This window comes from Pipra filicauda, unplaced genomic scaffold (genome assembly GCF_003945595.2).
Source record: "Pipra filicauda isolate LSUMZ 115617 unplaced genomic scaffold, ASM394559v2 scaffold74_size2892960_pilon, whole genome shotgun sequence".
Taxonomy (NCBI): domain Eukaryota; kingdom Metazoa; phylum Chordata; class Aves; order Passeriformes; family Pipridae; genus Pipra; species Pipra filicauda.
In genome coordinates, this window is record NW_024104920.1 from 1,721,046 (window position 1) to 1,736,107 (window position 15,062).

The 15,062-nt window shown below is 40.4% G+C and overlaps 1 protein-coding gene across 1 annotated transcript; it reads left to right on the plus strand.

Annotated features, from left to right (window-relative positions):
• Positions 1-1,661: 1,661 nt before the first annotated feature.
• On the plus strand, positions 1,662-12,352 carry SUMO1 (small ubiquitin like modifier 1). The gene is made up of 5 exons (XM_027731559.2): positions 1,662-1,882; positions 6,993-7,067; positions 8,239-8,316; positions 10,179-10,250; positions 11,174-12,352. The coding sequence occupies exons 1-5, from the start codon at positions 1,871-1,873 to the stop codon at positions 11,240-11,242; spliced, it is 306 nt and encodes a 101-aa protein (XP_027587360.1). The 5' UTR covers positions 1,662-1,870; the 3' UTR covers positions 11,243-12,352.
• The last annotated feature ends 2,710 nt before the right edge of the window (positions 12,353-15,062 follow it).

The following is a 15,062-nucleotide window of genomic DNA, read 5'->3' on the forward strand; positions in this document are numbered from 1 at the left end:
GCAGTGATGTTCAGGACAGAGTAAGTATTTGCCATTTTCTATTCTGTTAGTATGGTGTGTTCCTGTAAAGCCTTTGAATGGCTTATTTTGGTGCTTTGTTTAGAGTTATCAAGCTCATAATGAGCTCTTACTGTGAGCTTGGCACAGTGTGAACATATTTGGATTCCCTGCCTGCTAGGTCTTGCCTAAGAAAGATCATCTTCATTCTGTAGCTCTGTATAGCATGTGTTTTGGTTCTCTTTATTTTTTTTTGCCTCCTCTGTTAATTCTGAATTGTTTTAACAGTTGTGATTAAAATTAACATCCATGAGTCTTGATACTGAGCGTTTCACTGGTGAGTAAAAGTGCATCCCTTGGTGTAGTTGTGTTTGGAACTCTGCATTCAGTTAGTGAAATGCAGCAATGCAGGCACAGAGTGCAGCTGCTTTGGTGTTTGGTGTTTTTACAAAAGAACATGGCACACAGAGCATTGAAATACTTGTGTTGATGAATGTGCTCTGCCCAGAGCATTTTCTTACCCTTTCCCAAAGGTAGTTGGTAAAGTTAAAACCCCATTTAGTAGCATTGCGATAATAATCTCCTGTTTCAGTGGAGCTAACTTCTCTTGATCCATTTATTTTAGATTCATGTTATTTTCACAGTTCTCACATGTGGCTTTTTTTCTAGCTGGCCATTAGATCTAAGCATGTGCCTATTCCAGCAGGAATGCCATGAAGGAGTTGCATTAGTTGTTGTGAAGGGGACATTACTACTACATGCTATAGTCCAAGCAGCTTGCAGTCTAAATGTAATCTGTTTAGGTGCAGTTGTTGCTTCTTGTGCAGACCTCTAAACAGCTGTGCTGTGCTCATGTAAAGCAGGACACCTGTTCTGTGCCAGTGGGGTTTATCACTGTAAGTTTGTACAAATGCAACTTCCTGGGTGCAGATTTGCTTAATACGTGCAGATCCTATTGCTTGCATGGTTGTGATGATTAAAAAAAAAAAAAAGCAACCTGTGCCTAAATAGATAAATGAGTTTTGCTGTGAAATATTCTCTCTTGGTAAAAGCCTTAGCAAGGTATTAGAGGTAGGTGTAACGACAGGGACTTTTTCTCCAAGATATGCTGTTATGGGAAGGGTTATGTGACTTCACAGAATCACAGCATCACAAACTGTTAGGGTTCGAAGGGACCTTTGGAGATTTAGTCTAATCCCCATGCCAAGGCAGGGTCACCTGGAGCAGCTGGCACAAGAATGCATCCACATGTGTTTGGAACATCTCTGGAGAGGGGGAGTCCACAACCTCTATAGGCAGCCTGTTCCAGTTCTCTGCCACCCTCAGTGTAAAGAAGTTCTTCCTCATGTTGAGGCAAAACTTCTTGTGTGTTAGTTTATGTCCATTGCTCCTTGACTTGTCACTGGGCACCATCCTCTTGGCACCCGCCTTTGAGATATTTATATTATGAATATAAATATATTAATGAATCCCCTCTCCGTCTTCTTCAGACTAAAGAGGTCCAGTTCCTGCAGTCTCCCCTCGTAAGAGAGATGCTCCAGACCCCTCATCATCTTTGCGGCCTGCTCTGGCCCTGGCCCAGCAGCCCCAACCGCCAGGCTGCCCCGGCGCGCGGCCTTTAGAACAACGGCGGCTCCTTCTCTCTGCGGCTCCCTTGGGAGAGCCGGGGCTGCAGCGGCGACTCCGCACTGAGGGCGCGGGAGGCCAGGCTCGGTCCCGGTCCTGGTCCCGGGCGGAGCCCGAGCGGGAAGTGAGCTCAGGCGCACAGGAAATCCCGCCCCGCCGCGGCCCTGTGTTTGCGCTGCGGGCAGAGAAAGGAGCGGAGCGCCTGCAGCGGCCCAGCCGAGCCTGCCGCACGACACGGGGCCGAGCCATGTCTGACCAGGTACGGGCGGCTGCCCCTGCCACAGGGGGACCGCACGGCGGGCGACGGCGGCCCCGCAGCTCCGGGGGCGCGGGAGGAGCTGCCCGCGGCCCCCCACCCTCTTTGCGGCCGCGGGGCAGCCCCTGCTCGGGGCAAACGGGGCCGCGGCCGCCCGGGGGCCGCCGGGGGGAGCGTTCCCCTCGGGAGAGTGTGCGTGTGCGTGGATGCCGATCTCCGACCTCGGACAAACTCAGCCTCCCCTTCCCCTTGATTTTAATCCCGCTTTCCCCTTCCCTCGGGCTGTTTCGCGAGCAGCACGGGGCGGGCTCCAGGCGGGGACACTCGGGGGCCGGGGCGGTGTCCGGCCGGAGCGGGATCGCCGCCGGGGCAGCCCCGGCCCTGGGAACCCGGGAGTACACCGAGGGGTGAGCCGTGTTGCACAACAGTTGTTTCCTTTCGTTTCCCATTTCCCGGCTGTGTGGTGGGATGCCCTCCCCCCCGGAGAGGGCTTTGTGCGGGTTAGGCTAAGCTTGTCAGGTCCTCTGTTCGCCCTAGGAATGCGAAGGGGGGGGGGGAGAAAACCAGGCATTCTTAGCTGAGCGCTGCTTGCCCGTATTAAGTACCCCGTCCTTCACCAAGGCTCTGTCCTGCCTTCTCTCCATGCACATCGTTATGTCCCTGTCGATTCCGTCTTCCCAGTCGTGGACTTAAATAGTTACCTGTACCGCAAGTTCCCGGCTTGCTCGGCCTGGCATGTATACAGTCCTTTGCTTACAACTATTGCTTTAGGCTATATGACCTGCTGGTGGAAAGTTAAAACAGCGTTCCGGTTTTAATTTGTATTCTGTTTTGCGTTATTTTTTGTATTGCCGTCATAGGGCAGTGTTTTCTAACTTTGTTATAATGCTAAGGCTTTGGAAAAATCCATGTCAGTACTCACAAATGTTTCTTGTAGTGCTGTGAAGTCAAGAATAGTAATAGAGCCAGCCAGGAAATCAAAAGTACCCAGAGAGAAGGCTAAGCTTAGTGTATACTGTGTCTGCTTTGAGGAACAGCCTCGGTACGTTTTGACCGGTGAATACAAACCAGAGCTGTATGTGCCGATGGTCTTCCTCCCCGCCCCCGGCTTGGAAGCACAATGCAGCTGAGGATGGTGCTGCTGTCTGTGTCTGTGCCTGGGAGAGGGCAGCTGGGAGCACAGCGATGGCTGGCTCCCAGTAGGACACGTTTCTGCTGTAGTAAAATACATGGAAGTGACTGCATGTAAAAACATGCAAAAACAAAACAAACAAACAAAAACAAAACAAAAAAACCCCCAAACCAGGCAAATTCTGAACTACATTTTGTAGGCAGATGTTCACGTGACCTGCTCTGTAGCTGTCTGCATATGTGAACCAAGGCATGTTTTAACACATAGCAGCTTTCACTAGGTAATTCCTTCTCCTGGCAAATTCTGCTAAAACACATACATATTTTTCTCTGGGACTGCTTGAAGTATGTAAAATTCCATGTGTGTCATAAGTTTTGTGGATACATGTTTTAAAGGTCCGTGAATAAGGGCCCTGCTGTTTGTTTTTAATAGATAAGCAAAACATGGTTAGGTGTTGTGTCATTCACCTCTGGGGGGACTGTGCAACAAGAGCTAAACAGATCCTTAAGTAACAGTATGATGTACGGTTATGAGCATTGTAAATCTCGTTCCTCTGTTTATCAATCCTACAGGAATAACTGGATTACCCAAAATTGTGGCTTCCTTACAGTGTCTTTCTTTTTGGCCCTGGAACTAAGTTAAGAGGGCACCATTTGTCACCACTTATGATAGTTTTGGCTTGTGTTTATACTAAAAGAAGTATACTTGACTTAGTTTATTTCCAATGGGAAATTGACTTTTATGATAAGTAAAAATGCTTGCAAAAAGGACAGACTTGAAAAAAAAAAACCAACCAGCATATGGCTGCTTAGTGGGATCTAAGCAAAACAAAAAAAAGTTGTTTTTTCCCCTCCCTTCAAGAGTCTTAGCCTGGTTTTGGTTTCATTGAATCTAAATCCTGTCATTTTTATCTGTTCATGTACTATTAATAAAGAATGCTATAGTTTGATTGCGTTTTTCCACTCCTATAAAAAAAAGTAAGAGTTTACTTGCTCAGTTAGGAAGTATGTTGTAGTCTATTCCTCCAGTCATTTTGTTTTTGTTAATTTTTCTTTAAAATGCTGAGCATAGGGTTTTTTTTTTCAGGCTTGAAATTTGAGCACTTTTGAAAATTGGAGGAGGAAACTTGAAATATATTACCTTACAATGTTTGTTTTGTGGTTTTGTTAGTTGCAATAGCAATACCAGGGTTTCATCCCAGAAACTTTGTGTGCTCTTTGGGGTCAGGAATTAGTGTTGGCATATATATATATATATATATGTGAGGCAGTACCGGAATCCTTATTTTGTGCTGTTAAGGAAAATTGTGGAATGAACCCTTTAAAACTTCAAGCATCTAATGAAAGTTGGAAGTTGGAGCATTGTGGTATTTCTGGTCCATTTGTACGGTGGTCTTTTCTCATGTACTGTTTCATGAGGTGTCCTAAGCACCAGTTCCTTTCACAGGGCAAGTAGAAGTCTGGAGGCTTGTTTGCAAATTGCTGAATCAGGATTTTCACGACTTCTTGGAGTTTAGTAACTTTGCAATCTCCTTGCTTTCTTTGTTCTTTAGTGTTTTTGTGTTGCCTTTACTGTTGAATGGCAGTGTAGTTCACTGACAAACTGCAGAGAGCTGTTTCAGACTTGCTGGGTCTTGTGTTCTGATTTAAGATATTTTTCTCCTATTTTAAGCTTGAGTTATTGGCACTGTCAGCGTTGATTTGATATTATTTCTCTTTTCCTGAAGTTACAGCTCTCTTTGCACTTATTTGGTGAGCGAGAGGTTGCTGGGGCTTTAAATGAGCATCTTTATGGCTTGAAGACTCCAATTCCCTCTGTTTGCTGCTTCCCCTGTTTGTTTTTAGTACTACAGCCCTCTTTCCTTGAGGGTAGGAATCAAACACGATTCATGGTTTCCCACTCCTATTGGCCAGAGGCACTGTCATAGTAGCGATGATAATTAGTAATACCTTGTGCAGGGTGATTTGGTTTGGAAATCTAAGTAGGTAGATCTGTTACAACGCACAGAATTATATAACCACTACAAATACCTCTACTGCTGGGGTAATGCAATTTGTAAGGTAAACTTAGACAGTGAATGACCTGAAACATGTCAGGAACATGAAAGGAACAGTGTGTTCTTACAAATTCTTTCAGTGATAGTGAAACAGGAGCTAGTTTCGAAGTTACAGATTTCAGATCTATAGAGATTTGAATCTCATTCTGATTCCTAGAGGTTAGTAATCCTCTAATTAAAAATGCTGTTTGTGTAAATTATCAGAAAAAGTTGCAGGTTCTTGGTTTTGTTTCTTTCTAGTCAGGAATGGAAACCATTGTATTTCTATTCCTGCAAATAGTCTCATGAGCTTAGAGTCCAAGTATGTTAGAAAGGCAAAACTTCGGTGGGGAACATGTGACTGTGTTACCCATGAAGACTCCTTTCATGCTTCAGAAGTGACTTGCTTGAAGACTAGTGTCTAGTTTCTTGGCAGCTCAGGTTCAGATTCTGGGTTTGAGATTGAAGGGTGATAAATCAGTCCCAGCAGTTCAGGTTGTGCCCAGGTAGGTATTTAAAAAAAGAAAAGGTATTCAAACCAGGTGGAGTCTCTGGCTCATACTTTTTGTCCTTGCAGAAATCGAATTGATCTGGGTTGAGGCATTGAGTCAAAATGATACAAAGAGCACTTCCTCTTGTTCTTCACCCCAGACTGAGACTGGTACAGATGGGAAAGGTGTTTGCAGACTTGCCCTGTGGTCATCCCCGAACTCTTAACATTCAAAGAAGTTGTGCATATTTAACCTCTTTAAGGAGAAAAAACCCCCAAACCTTAAAAAGGCTTGTCTGCCATTTTAATCTGGAGATAGAGATCTATCTGGATGGACTTAATAGAGGAGGTTAGTATGTGTTTGTGGCACTTGATCGTAAAGTTCAAGTCTAACCATATAAGAGAGATTTCTGTTTACTTGGCCAAAAGTCCCTTTAGGGCTGGGGAAAAGCCTGTGGTAGGCACATGTACATATTTTGGTTATTTTAGCTACTATGTTAAGCGATAAAGTATGAAAGGAAGACTTGAAACACAATCAGCAGGGTATCCACACTTCTGACTACTTGGGAACAATTTTTCATTGAGCACCATCTAGACCTGAGGCAGTGTCTGTGTAAAATCCTTTTATGCTGCAGTGAAACATAACTAAAGGCCTGACCCAGAATACGTAGTGACAGGCGAGGAATGGGGTTAATAGTACCTGATCTCTCACTTGTTTTATCTATCAGCTGCTAACATGAAAACTTTGATGTCTTTAACTCATGTCTTAGAGTGCATAACGCTTCCCTTTTGATGAGACTTAATGCTCAAGTTGTTGAATCAAACTTGTCTGTACAGTTAATTCTTATCCTGCAAAGATATCAAAACACTATAGTTCTTGGAACTGCAACTTCTAAAACTTTTAAGAATTGTGGTCTTAAAACAAACATGCTAGAAGGAAGCTGTTGCTTGATGATGTTTTGTTGTCATAGAAAAGAAGGTGGCTGACCATCCTTTTGAAAGTAGTGCAATAGATTTTGATGCAGTAGATTGAAAAATGCATGCATGGGTCCTAAGTGGATAGATGTTCTTTTTTCTGTCAAATATCTGAGCCTCTTAGTACACTTCCTGTGTTTCTTTTCTGGTTTGTTTGTTGTCCAAGACTTTGTGGTATAGAATAATACATAATAATAACAATAAATAAAATAATACATTTTAGTGCGTCATTTATTTCCAAATGATTCTTTTCTCTTGCCATCTTTACAGTGTTTCTCATCTGTCATTAATTAAGCTTTTCACAGGCAGACAGACAACCTTTCATAATATTGAAAGGTTACTGTTATCTTCATGCACACACAGAGAAAGAAATAAAATACCTTGAGTAGTCTGATTTCATACAATAAAAAGGATGACAGCTGCCATACTGTCCATTGAAAATAATGAAGTGTTGAACTGATCATGTCTTTTTATGTTGCAGGAAGCAAAACCTTCAGCTGAGGACTTAGGAGATAAGAAAGAAGGGGAGTACATCAAACTCAAAGTCATTGGGCAGGTGAGTTTTTACATAATTGCTTGTTGACACTCGGGGGAGGTGTGAGGTTTTTGTATGGTAGAAGTGACTGAATCAAAGTTTATACTCTCAGTTCTTCAGTGTGGATCCTCCCCTACCATAAACTACTTTGGTAGCCAGTGATGTGTATTAGTATACTCTGGGGTGGGGTTTTCTGATGCATTGAGGGATTATGTTATCTGAGGATAGGAATGAAATAAGTGGCAAAATTGATAAATTCCGGTCTCCAGAGTTGATGAAGTACACTAGGCATGAAGTCAGCTTTCTTGGAGGGAGATAGGAAAAGGATTCTGTTGGCTGGTGTGTTGATAGATGTGAATGGTGGATTATAAGTCTGTATTCAAGCTGTGTTGGAATGTGAATGTTGAGATTTTTCTTGAATAGAAGTCCTTCTGTGCAAAGAACCCCTCGCTCAGATGACTTAACTAGGATTGTTTGTTGGAGTAGTATTGTTTGCTGCTGTTGGGTGGAGACAGATGACTTAAAGTAGGACTCACAGAAACTACCTTACCTCTTGCTGGCTTAATCAGCAATGAGAACACATTCAAAAGCTGAAAGTTACCCACATGAACCTCTTGCAGTCTGTTTTACCTCTGTAGCCATTTTGACAGTTGTAGCTACTCGTATCTTATGGCTGGTAGGAAGGACTACAGAATAATGAGTTCTAAGATTTCTCCTCAGGTTAGTGTTGTGTTGCCAAGTCTTCCTGTATCCTGACTTCTAGATAATTACTCTAATTGAACAATGTTTTGAAGTGCAAGCTTTAACTTGCCTCTTTAGGAATCTCAGAGCAGAAGTCCCCTGCATATGTATGTTTGTATTTCATAAGTGCATCAGCTGGGTAAAGATGGAAGCACAGACTGAACCATGTATGGGTTTTAGTACTTTGAAATCCAAAACCTCTATATTGAGCCTAAGGCTATACTATGCCATCTGTTCCTTAAAAAAGAGCTTCCTGTGGAAGTACATGATGAATTTAGTGACTGATACATCATCCTGGAGGTTCATGTTATGATGCACCAAGGTATGCATGGTGATAGTTAAACTGCATTCCATGTTAGGTTTATATAAATTTTTCTTAATGAAAGACTTAAAAATAACAAAGTTTGCATTTACTACAAGGAGAGTTAATTTTTTCCTTTTCTGCTCTTAGGACAGCAGTGAAATTCACTTCAAGGTGAAAATGACAACACACCTCAAGAAACTCAAAGAATCATACTGTCAAAGACAGGTTTGTGAAATGACACTGCCTTTAAAAAAATAAAAACCCAAAGCACTTCTCTCACTGTTCTTTCAAATAAAGACTTTCGAGGTATCTGGCAGTACAAATATAATGGATCTCCTAAATTTCTTTGGAAAAGTAAAGGTATTCCTATGTAAGACCCTTGTGAAGTTTGAAGTAAGCTAAAATTACTGTTTGAAAATATGTGGTGGCTGCTCAGAAGACATAGAATTTGTTTTAAAATGTTTTTAAAATGCTTAAAATGCATTTATAGTTGCTGTAAAATCTTTTTTTGTAAGTAAAATTCCCTTAAAGCTGTAGAATGCTGCAGTTTAGGATGAGAGCAGTCTTAGGCATTGTTACAGCTGTTAATATGGTAATCAAGTAACACCAGTTATTGTGCCCTAAGTTAAAGCTAAATCTGCAGTATTAATTGTGGGTGTAGGTAAATAGTAATAACTGTGACAGAGCAAAAATATATCTTCACTTGCAGGTTCTGTGGCAGATATTGTGGATTCACAGCTGCTATTTTCAGAAGCCTTGGCCTAGTTTGCCCTCAGCTTTGGGGATAGATGCCTTATGTGGCCTTTTCTTCGATAAGTGTGTTGGAGTTCATTTCAGGAGATATAATCATAAGTAATAATACTTTGGGATTTTTTTTCTTAATACTTAAAGATGAGTTGAACTTGTCATTGAAGAGTTCTTTTTTGCTATCTTTCTGGAGTAGGAGGAAAGAAAAGATCAAACACCAGATACGTTTATGGCCAAATCCAAGTGATTAAAATTGTGATTCATTTGGAAAACTTGAAATTTTAAAATAAGTTCTGGAAATAATTCATGCAGCAGTCTTGTTGACTAATGAAAATGCATGTGTAGAATTTGTTTTTAAGAAAAAAAATAATTGTTTGAATGAACACAGCTATATCTCCTGGGCTGAATTCTGGAGGGTCTGTGATTGCCTTCATCAGCAGTCAATGCAGTTTTTGATGTCAAGTACCCTTTCTCTAGTCAAGGGACCACGAACATTTCTTCCAGGTTGGCCAGAGGGATTGTTTAAACAATGTGAAGATCTGTCCTTTCCTGTGAAATTTGTTTGCCTAGTTATTTGCAAGCAATGTTTGAGATCTAATTGATGCACAAACCGTGTGGTATTTCACTTGCATTTGTTTTGCTCGTAACTTGTAAGACAAGGAAAAGACGAGGTGCTTGCCTTAGCTATTGAGGTGAAGTATGATGTTCTGCTGGAACATGGGCACACTGTGCAGCAGACATACTGCAACTTTATGTACCTTTGGGATGCTCCTTTCTCATTGTTTGAAAGCTGTTCCTTTTTCTCCCCCCTCAGCTCCTCTGTTTCTTGTCCCCAGTGCAGAGCTTTTGCAAAATATGGTAGTGGTAAATGTTGCTGTTCCTTCCTGTAGCCATAGAAGATTGGGAAAACAAGGGTAGGAGTTTGTGAAGTAAACATCATGTTCCTCCTGTTGTTTTAGGATCTTTATTAAGACTGATACACAGATCAGAAAAAGACAAGACTTCCATGTGTAATGTCTTGGGAGGGAGGGTATAGTCAATACTTTATAAATAAAGACAAGGGAAAAAAGCTAAGGAAACTTCCAAGTCATTGAGCTAGAACTCCAATGAGACTCTGGAATAAACATGCATTTTAGCACTCTCATGCTTTTTGAGTCACTTCTTTGTCATCTACACGAGTGCAACAGAATAGCTGAGCTCCCTGTGTAACAGGAACTAACACTTTCTTTTTTGACTTCAGTGTGGGTTTTTTTCAATTTAAAATGCTTTTCTTGTAAACACATACAAGTTTCAGTAAGTTGTTTTTTTTTCTTGTACATCTGTTTTGGTTTTTTTTTTAGGGTGTTCCAATGAATTCACTCAGGTTCCTCTTCGAGGGTCAGAGAATTACTGATAATCATACCCCCAAGGAGGTGAGTTTCTTTTAGTGTGATATAATTCACTGGACAAACTAAATACTGACTTGGCTAGTTTCTCTGTTCTGCTAGACTGTTAACCAGAATGAAGATTTTTCTTTACATAGAGCCAACTTATCAGACTGTTTTTAGTCAAATAGAGTCTGACTGTATTTCGCTAATTAGGATCTTTAGTAAGGCCCACAGGCAGTTCAGAAAGAGACTTCATGTTAATGCCTCCAGAAGGGAGGGAATAGTCACTGCCTGCTGGTGGAGGGGAAAAAAAGCCTGAAGGGAGCTTGACAGTTGTTGAGCTTGAACTTCAGTGTGACTTTGGAATAAATATGTATTTAGTTCACATTTACTAGATCAAAGTGTAAATAAACAGAAAACAGCTACTTCTGTCCAGTGACTTCCACCAATTGTTGTGACAAAGCAGGAAGAAACCCTCATAATAATGACCTGAAAAATCAAACCAAAAATCAAATGTTGACTGTGAAATTGAGCAAGTTGCTCTCTCTGAGAGAAGAGCTGTAAACAGGCTTTGAGTTCCAAGCTGTAGGTGTTCGCTGCATTGTAAGCGAGTGGTGTGCTATATATAATGCACGTGGCTGTACAGCTGGTGCATTTAGTAAGATGTTCCCCCTAAACAAGGAGTTTAGAGAAAGGTAAAGCTAGTGACTTCCAGCCTGGTGTATACTGCTCCACAACTGGGCTTAAACTTCACTATAAGGCTTTTGCTTTGACTCAGATATCTAAGTCCTTATCTGAGGAAAAGGACTAAAAATCATGAATGTTGTCTAGTGAGATGGTGACTTTTTGCCCCTTTGAATTATGACGGGACAGAGGAACAAAACGTTGTATGAATTGTCTAGGACCTGCTCTGATTTCATCACACCAAATTTATAACGATTGTTTGCTGTTTTTCTCTGTTCTCACAGCTGGGGATGGAGGAGGAAGATGTGATTGAAGTTTATCAGGAACAGACGGGGGGTCACTCAACAGTTTAGATCCTTCTGTTTTTCTTCCCTCTTAATCCTTTTTTATTTTTAAATAATAGTTCTTTTGTAATGTGGTGTTCAACACTGAAACTGGCACCCCATCTCTGGGAGTTTACTTTCAAGCGTCTGGTATTTTGAATTCTCGTGCTCATTATACACTATTGTTTCTGTTTTCATTGTGCTGAACTTCTGTGATCCAGCTGCAACCTTGCTCTCCCTCTTCCCTTCTGCCCTCCCCTTTAGGAATACATGTACACACATGCATTTGTATGTTCACTAGGTTCGTGCATTTCAGGCACGAAGGCTGTAAGATCTGCCAGGTGGGCGAGTGTTCTTAATGACTTCCATATCTGCCCTGAAGTTTTGATGTGTGACTGTTTCACTCTTGGACTATAACTTTCAGTGCGAGATGAAGTTTTTCAGAGAACTAAACTGTGGAGAAATTGTGTATCCATAACTCAGAGCTATTTTGCTTAAATTGTGCTGATGGCCCAACAAAGAAGATTACCGAGTTGGAAATGGAAAACCTAGAACTGTTGTCATCTGTTCCTTGCTCCAGAGATGGCTTTGCTGAAGACATAAAATTGAAAACCCTAATGATTTTTAAATCTTACCAGAAGAGCCCAGAAGCATTTTAACTTCATATAGGAATTAGTACACGCAGGTATTCATGCAAGAATGTTCACAGCAGCCAACTGGTGTTACTTTGACACTCTTGTTTGTACCTTTTGGCCTGGGACGTGGGTTTTGAATGGACATTGTCTGTACCGGCTTCATTTAAAATAAACCAGAAAAACAATTTTATAAACAACTTGCATTTTCTTTTCAAATGTTTGGAAATGAGCAAAACCATAAAAAGTTATAATTAGAGCATGCTTTTCCAGTGACTGTAAGTTGAAGCCAGAAAAAAAAAATGTGCTCTGTAAATATACCTCATGAAAAAAATTTCTACTTGCCCTAGTAAAATACTTGATCTGCTTGTTTTGCAGGTGACTGCTAGTAGCTGTTTCTTTTCTTGGTAGAGAATATTCACATACAGTTACATAGATCTGCACTTCATGCACAGAATTTAAACTGAAAACGAAACTTGGAAGGAAATAAAAGATGGGTTTAAATGTCTATATTTTGTATAATGTGGATGACGTGGAACTGTCGTGATGGTTCACTGGGCATCGTTACGAGGCTCTACATGTTCTGGCGACTTGCAGGTTATAAATGGTCAGTTTGAGAACTTGTTACTGGATATGAAAGCTGAGATGGCAGGTTATGGGCAGAGTAGTGTGGAGAGAAGATTTCTGTGCTCTCCCTGCTTCAGCTTTTTTTGCAGATAAATAGGACTTGTTCGGTTTGGTAAATAAAGTTCACTGTGAATGCCAGCTTTAGTCAAAGACCCATTTTAGTGCTGGCATACTTGGAAGAAATTGCAGATCTTGAATACTTTTATGATGGCATTTGCTGTAAAGCTAGAAATGGCATTTTCTTTCATGCTTGTGGTTTGTGCCCTGTTTCTGATTTAGTAATACTTTTGTATACATAGTTACATTAAGCAATTTTTTTAAAGATTAAAATTTTTGTTTACAAAATATCAGAATATGGGGTTTTCTTAAAGTATTTTATGTAATTCAATTCTTAAGGGAAGAAGGATTGCTACTGTGATGTTGACCATGGCTTCTTTGCACTCACCTCCAATTGCTTTTTTAGAATACCAAATATGTCTGCCTCAGAAAACCAGAAATAAAACAACCTTGTGATTATTACCAGATCATCTTTAATTTAAACTTGTATAATGCTCTTGTTTTTAGACAAGTTCCTATTATCCCTCTTCTGCAAACTAGGAATTGAGGTGCAGGGTGTGGTAGTTTACTGGGGCCTCTCTGGAAGCTGAAGGTGGAGCTGAGAACTGAATCCAGATCCCCAGGGTTTGATGCTGGTATTCTAGTTGCTGCCCTGACTATCTTTGCTTCTAGCTGTTCACTTTCCTCTTCCAAATTTGGTTTTATATGCTCATTTATATCAGCTTTCTACCTGAAGCACTGCATTTAGTTCTCTTGAGACTGTGGAGGAGGGTTTTCTGCAAAATGTGGCTTCAGTAGGATGAAGCTCAAGGCGAAGATTGCTTTTAGTTCTGTAACCTTGTCCTAAAATACATCTCTCTGTCACTGGTACCATATCCACTCTATAAACTGATTTGACCTCTTTCTCAGACTTGTTGTGAAGCCTCAAAGAGCCTCAGCAGAGCTGCTGGTCTAAAGCCAAGCCTTTGCTGTTAGAACTTGATAGAAGAGTAATAATGGGAAAACTGTACTCTGCCTCAAAGATGAGTATTGAGAACTCAGTGTAAAATGAGAAGACACGTGCGCTACACAGAGGCACTGGTACCCTTTTTAAAGAACTAATTCCTGGAAATTACACATTGAAATAAACCCTGAATTTTGAAGTCAAGGAGTTAGACTTGAATTTTCTTGATTTCTCTGGAGGAACTAATCCTTTTCAATGAACTTCTTTCTGAAAAGCTGATCTGGAGTGGAAGGTTTAAAACACTTGCAGCTTTGGAGGATATGACTGAAAGTAAGGTTGGTTTTCATATGCTGGAGAAAAAAAGGAAAGTCGTCTTTCCTCCTGCAATTTTTTTTTTGCTTACCCGTATATTAGAAGAAGGTTGCTTTTAAGGGCTTTAAAGAATGTGTTGGGGAAATAAAACCATCTTCACTGACACAGCTATGCAATAGAAGCTGAGAGCTAATACTTGCTTTATTTTGAATTGTGAGAATATATTTAATAGTCATTATGTTTATGTATAAAAGCTTTATTGATAAGCACATCACAAAACTATCAGTTTTAGCAGATTTTCTTAAAGCTGCTGTGTTTAAAGGATTTGTGTGTTCTTTTAAGTATAAATATGTCTACATGATCATCAATTTGACAATGAGGTTTTTTTGAAGCCAAATGCATAAAGGTTGGCAGGATTTGGACTTCAGTTAATGTGTCAGATAATGCTAAAACTTGAATTCTGCCACAAATTTTGACTAGCCATGTATTGTTTTAGAAACACTACAGTTGTTTACTAGTTTTTAGCTTTTCCTAATTTAAATGGAAATTATATTTAAGGATACAGTATTAAACTATCTATGTTGACCTGTGCTGTACATCTTCTGTATGCACATTTAAATTCTTACTGTTCAGGTAAATTTTCTTAAATGAGAAGATCAGCTTTTGAGGCACTATACAGAGACCTGTAGGAATTGGGCAAGCTGGAAGTGGTATAAATGGGTTTTGTTTTGCCCTTAGAACTAGTAGTTACTGCATACCTAATGAAGTTCAGCCTCAGTTTAGAGACTGAAAAAATTGATTACTCTTTTCCCCAGGAAGAGTTAACTACAGGAACTGCAATATAAATTGAATCTATAAATGTAACACTTTGTTAGATAATATTGGAGAACCAAAAAATGACAATAACCTGATTTTTAAGGAAGAAAAGTTCTTACTTTGCTACAGTTTCTCTGTAGTAATTTTATTGCTGAACCCACAATTAGCCTTTTCTTACAGTTGTACATTTATTGCAATTTATTGTTTTGGAGGATTCCCCCAGAAGTCAGCACTGAGGTCTTCCTACCTTTTTGTAACCTGGTTATTTCATTGTTTCATCTCTAACACAAAATAGACCAAAGAATCTGTATTCTGGCACTTCAGGAGGTCTGCCTGGATTAATTTCTACTGGCTGATCAAACACAAGTCCTTTTACTTCCTATCAGTGGGATGTATACATAGACTAGTGCTGCAGTCTAGGAAAATAAATTTGTGATTGAGTAACTCTTGTGCCAAAAAGGAA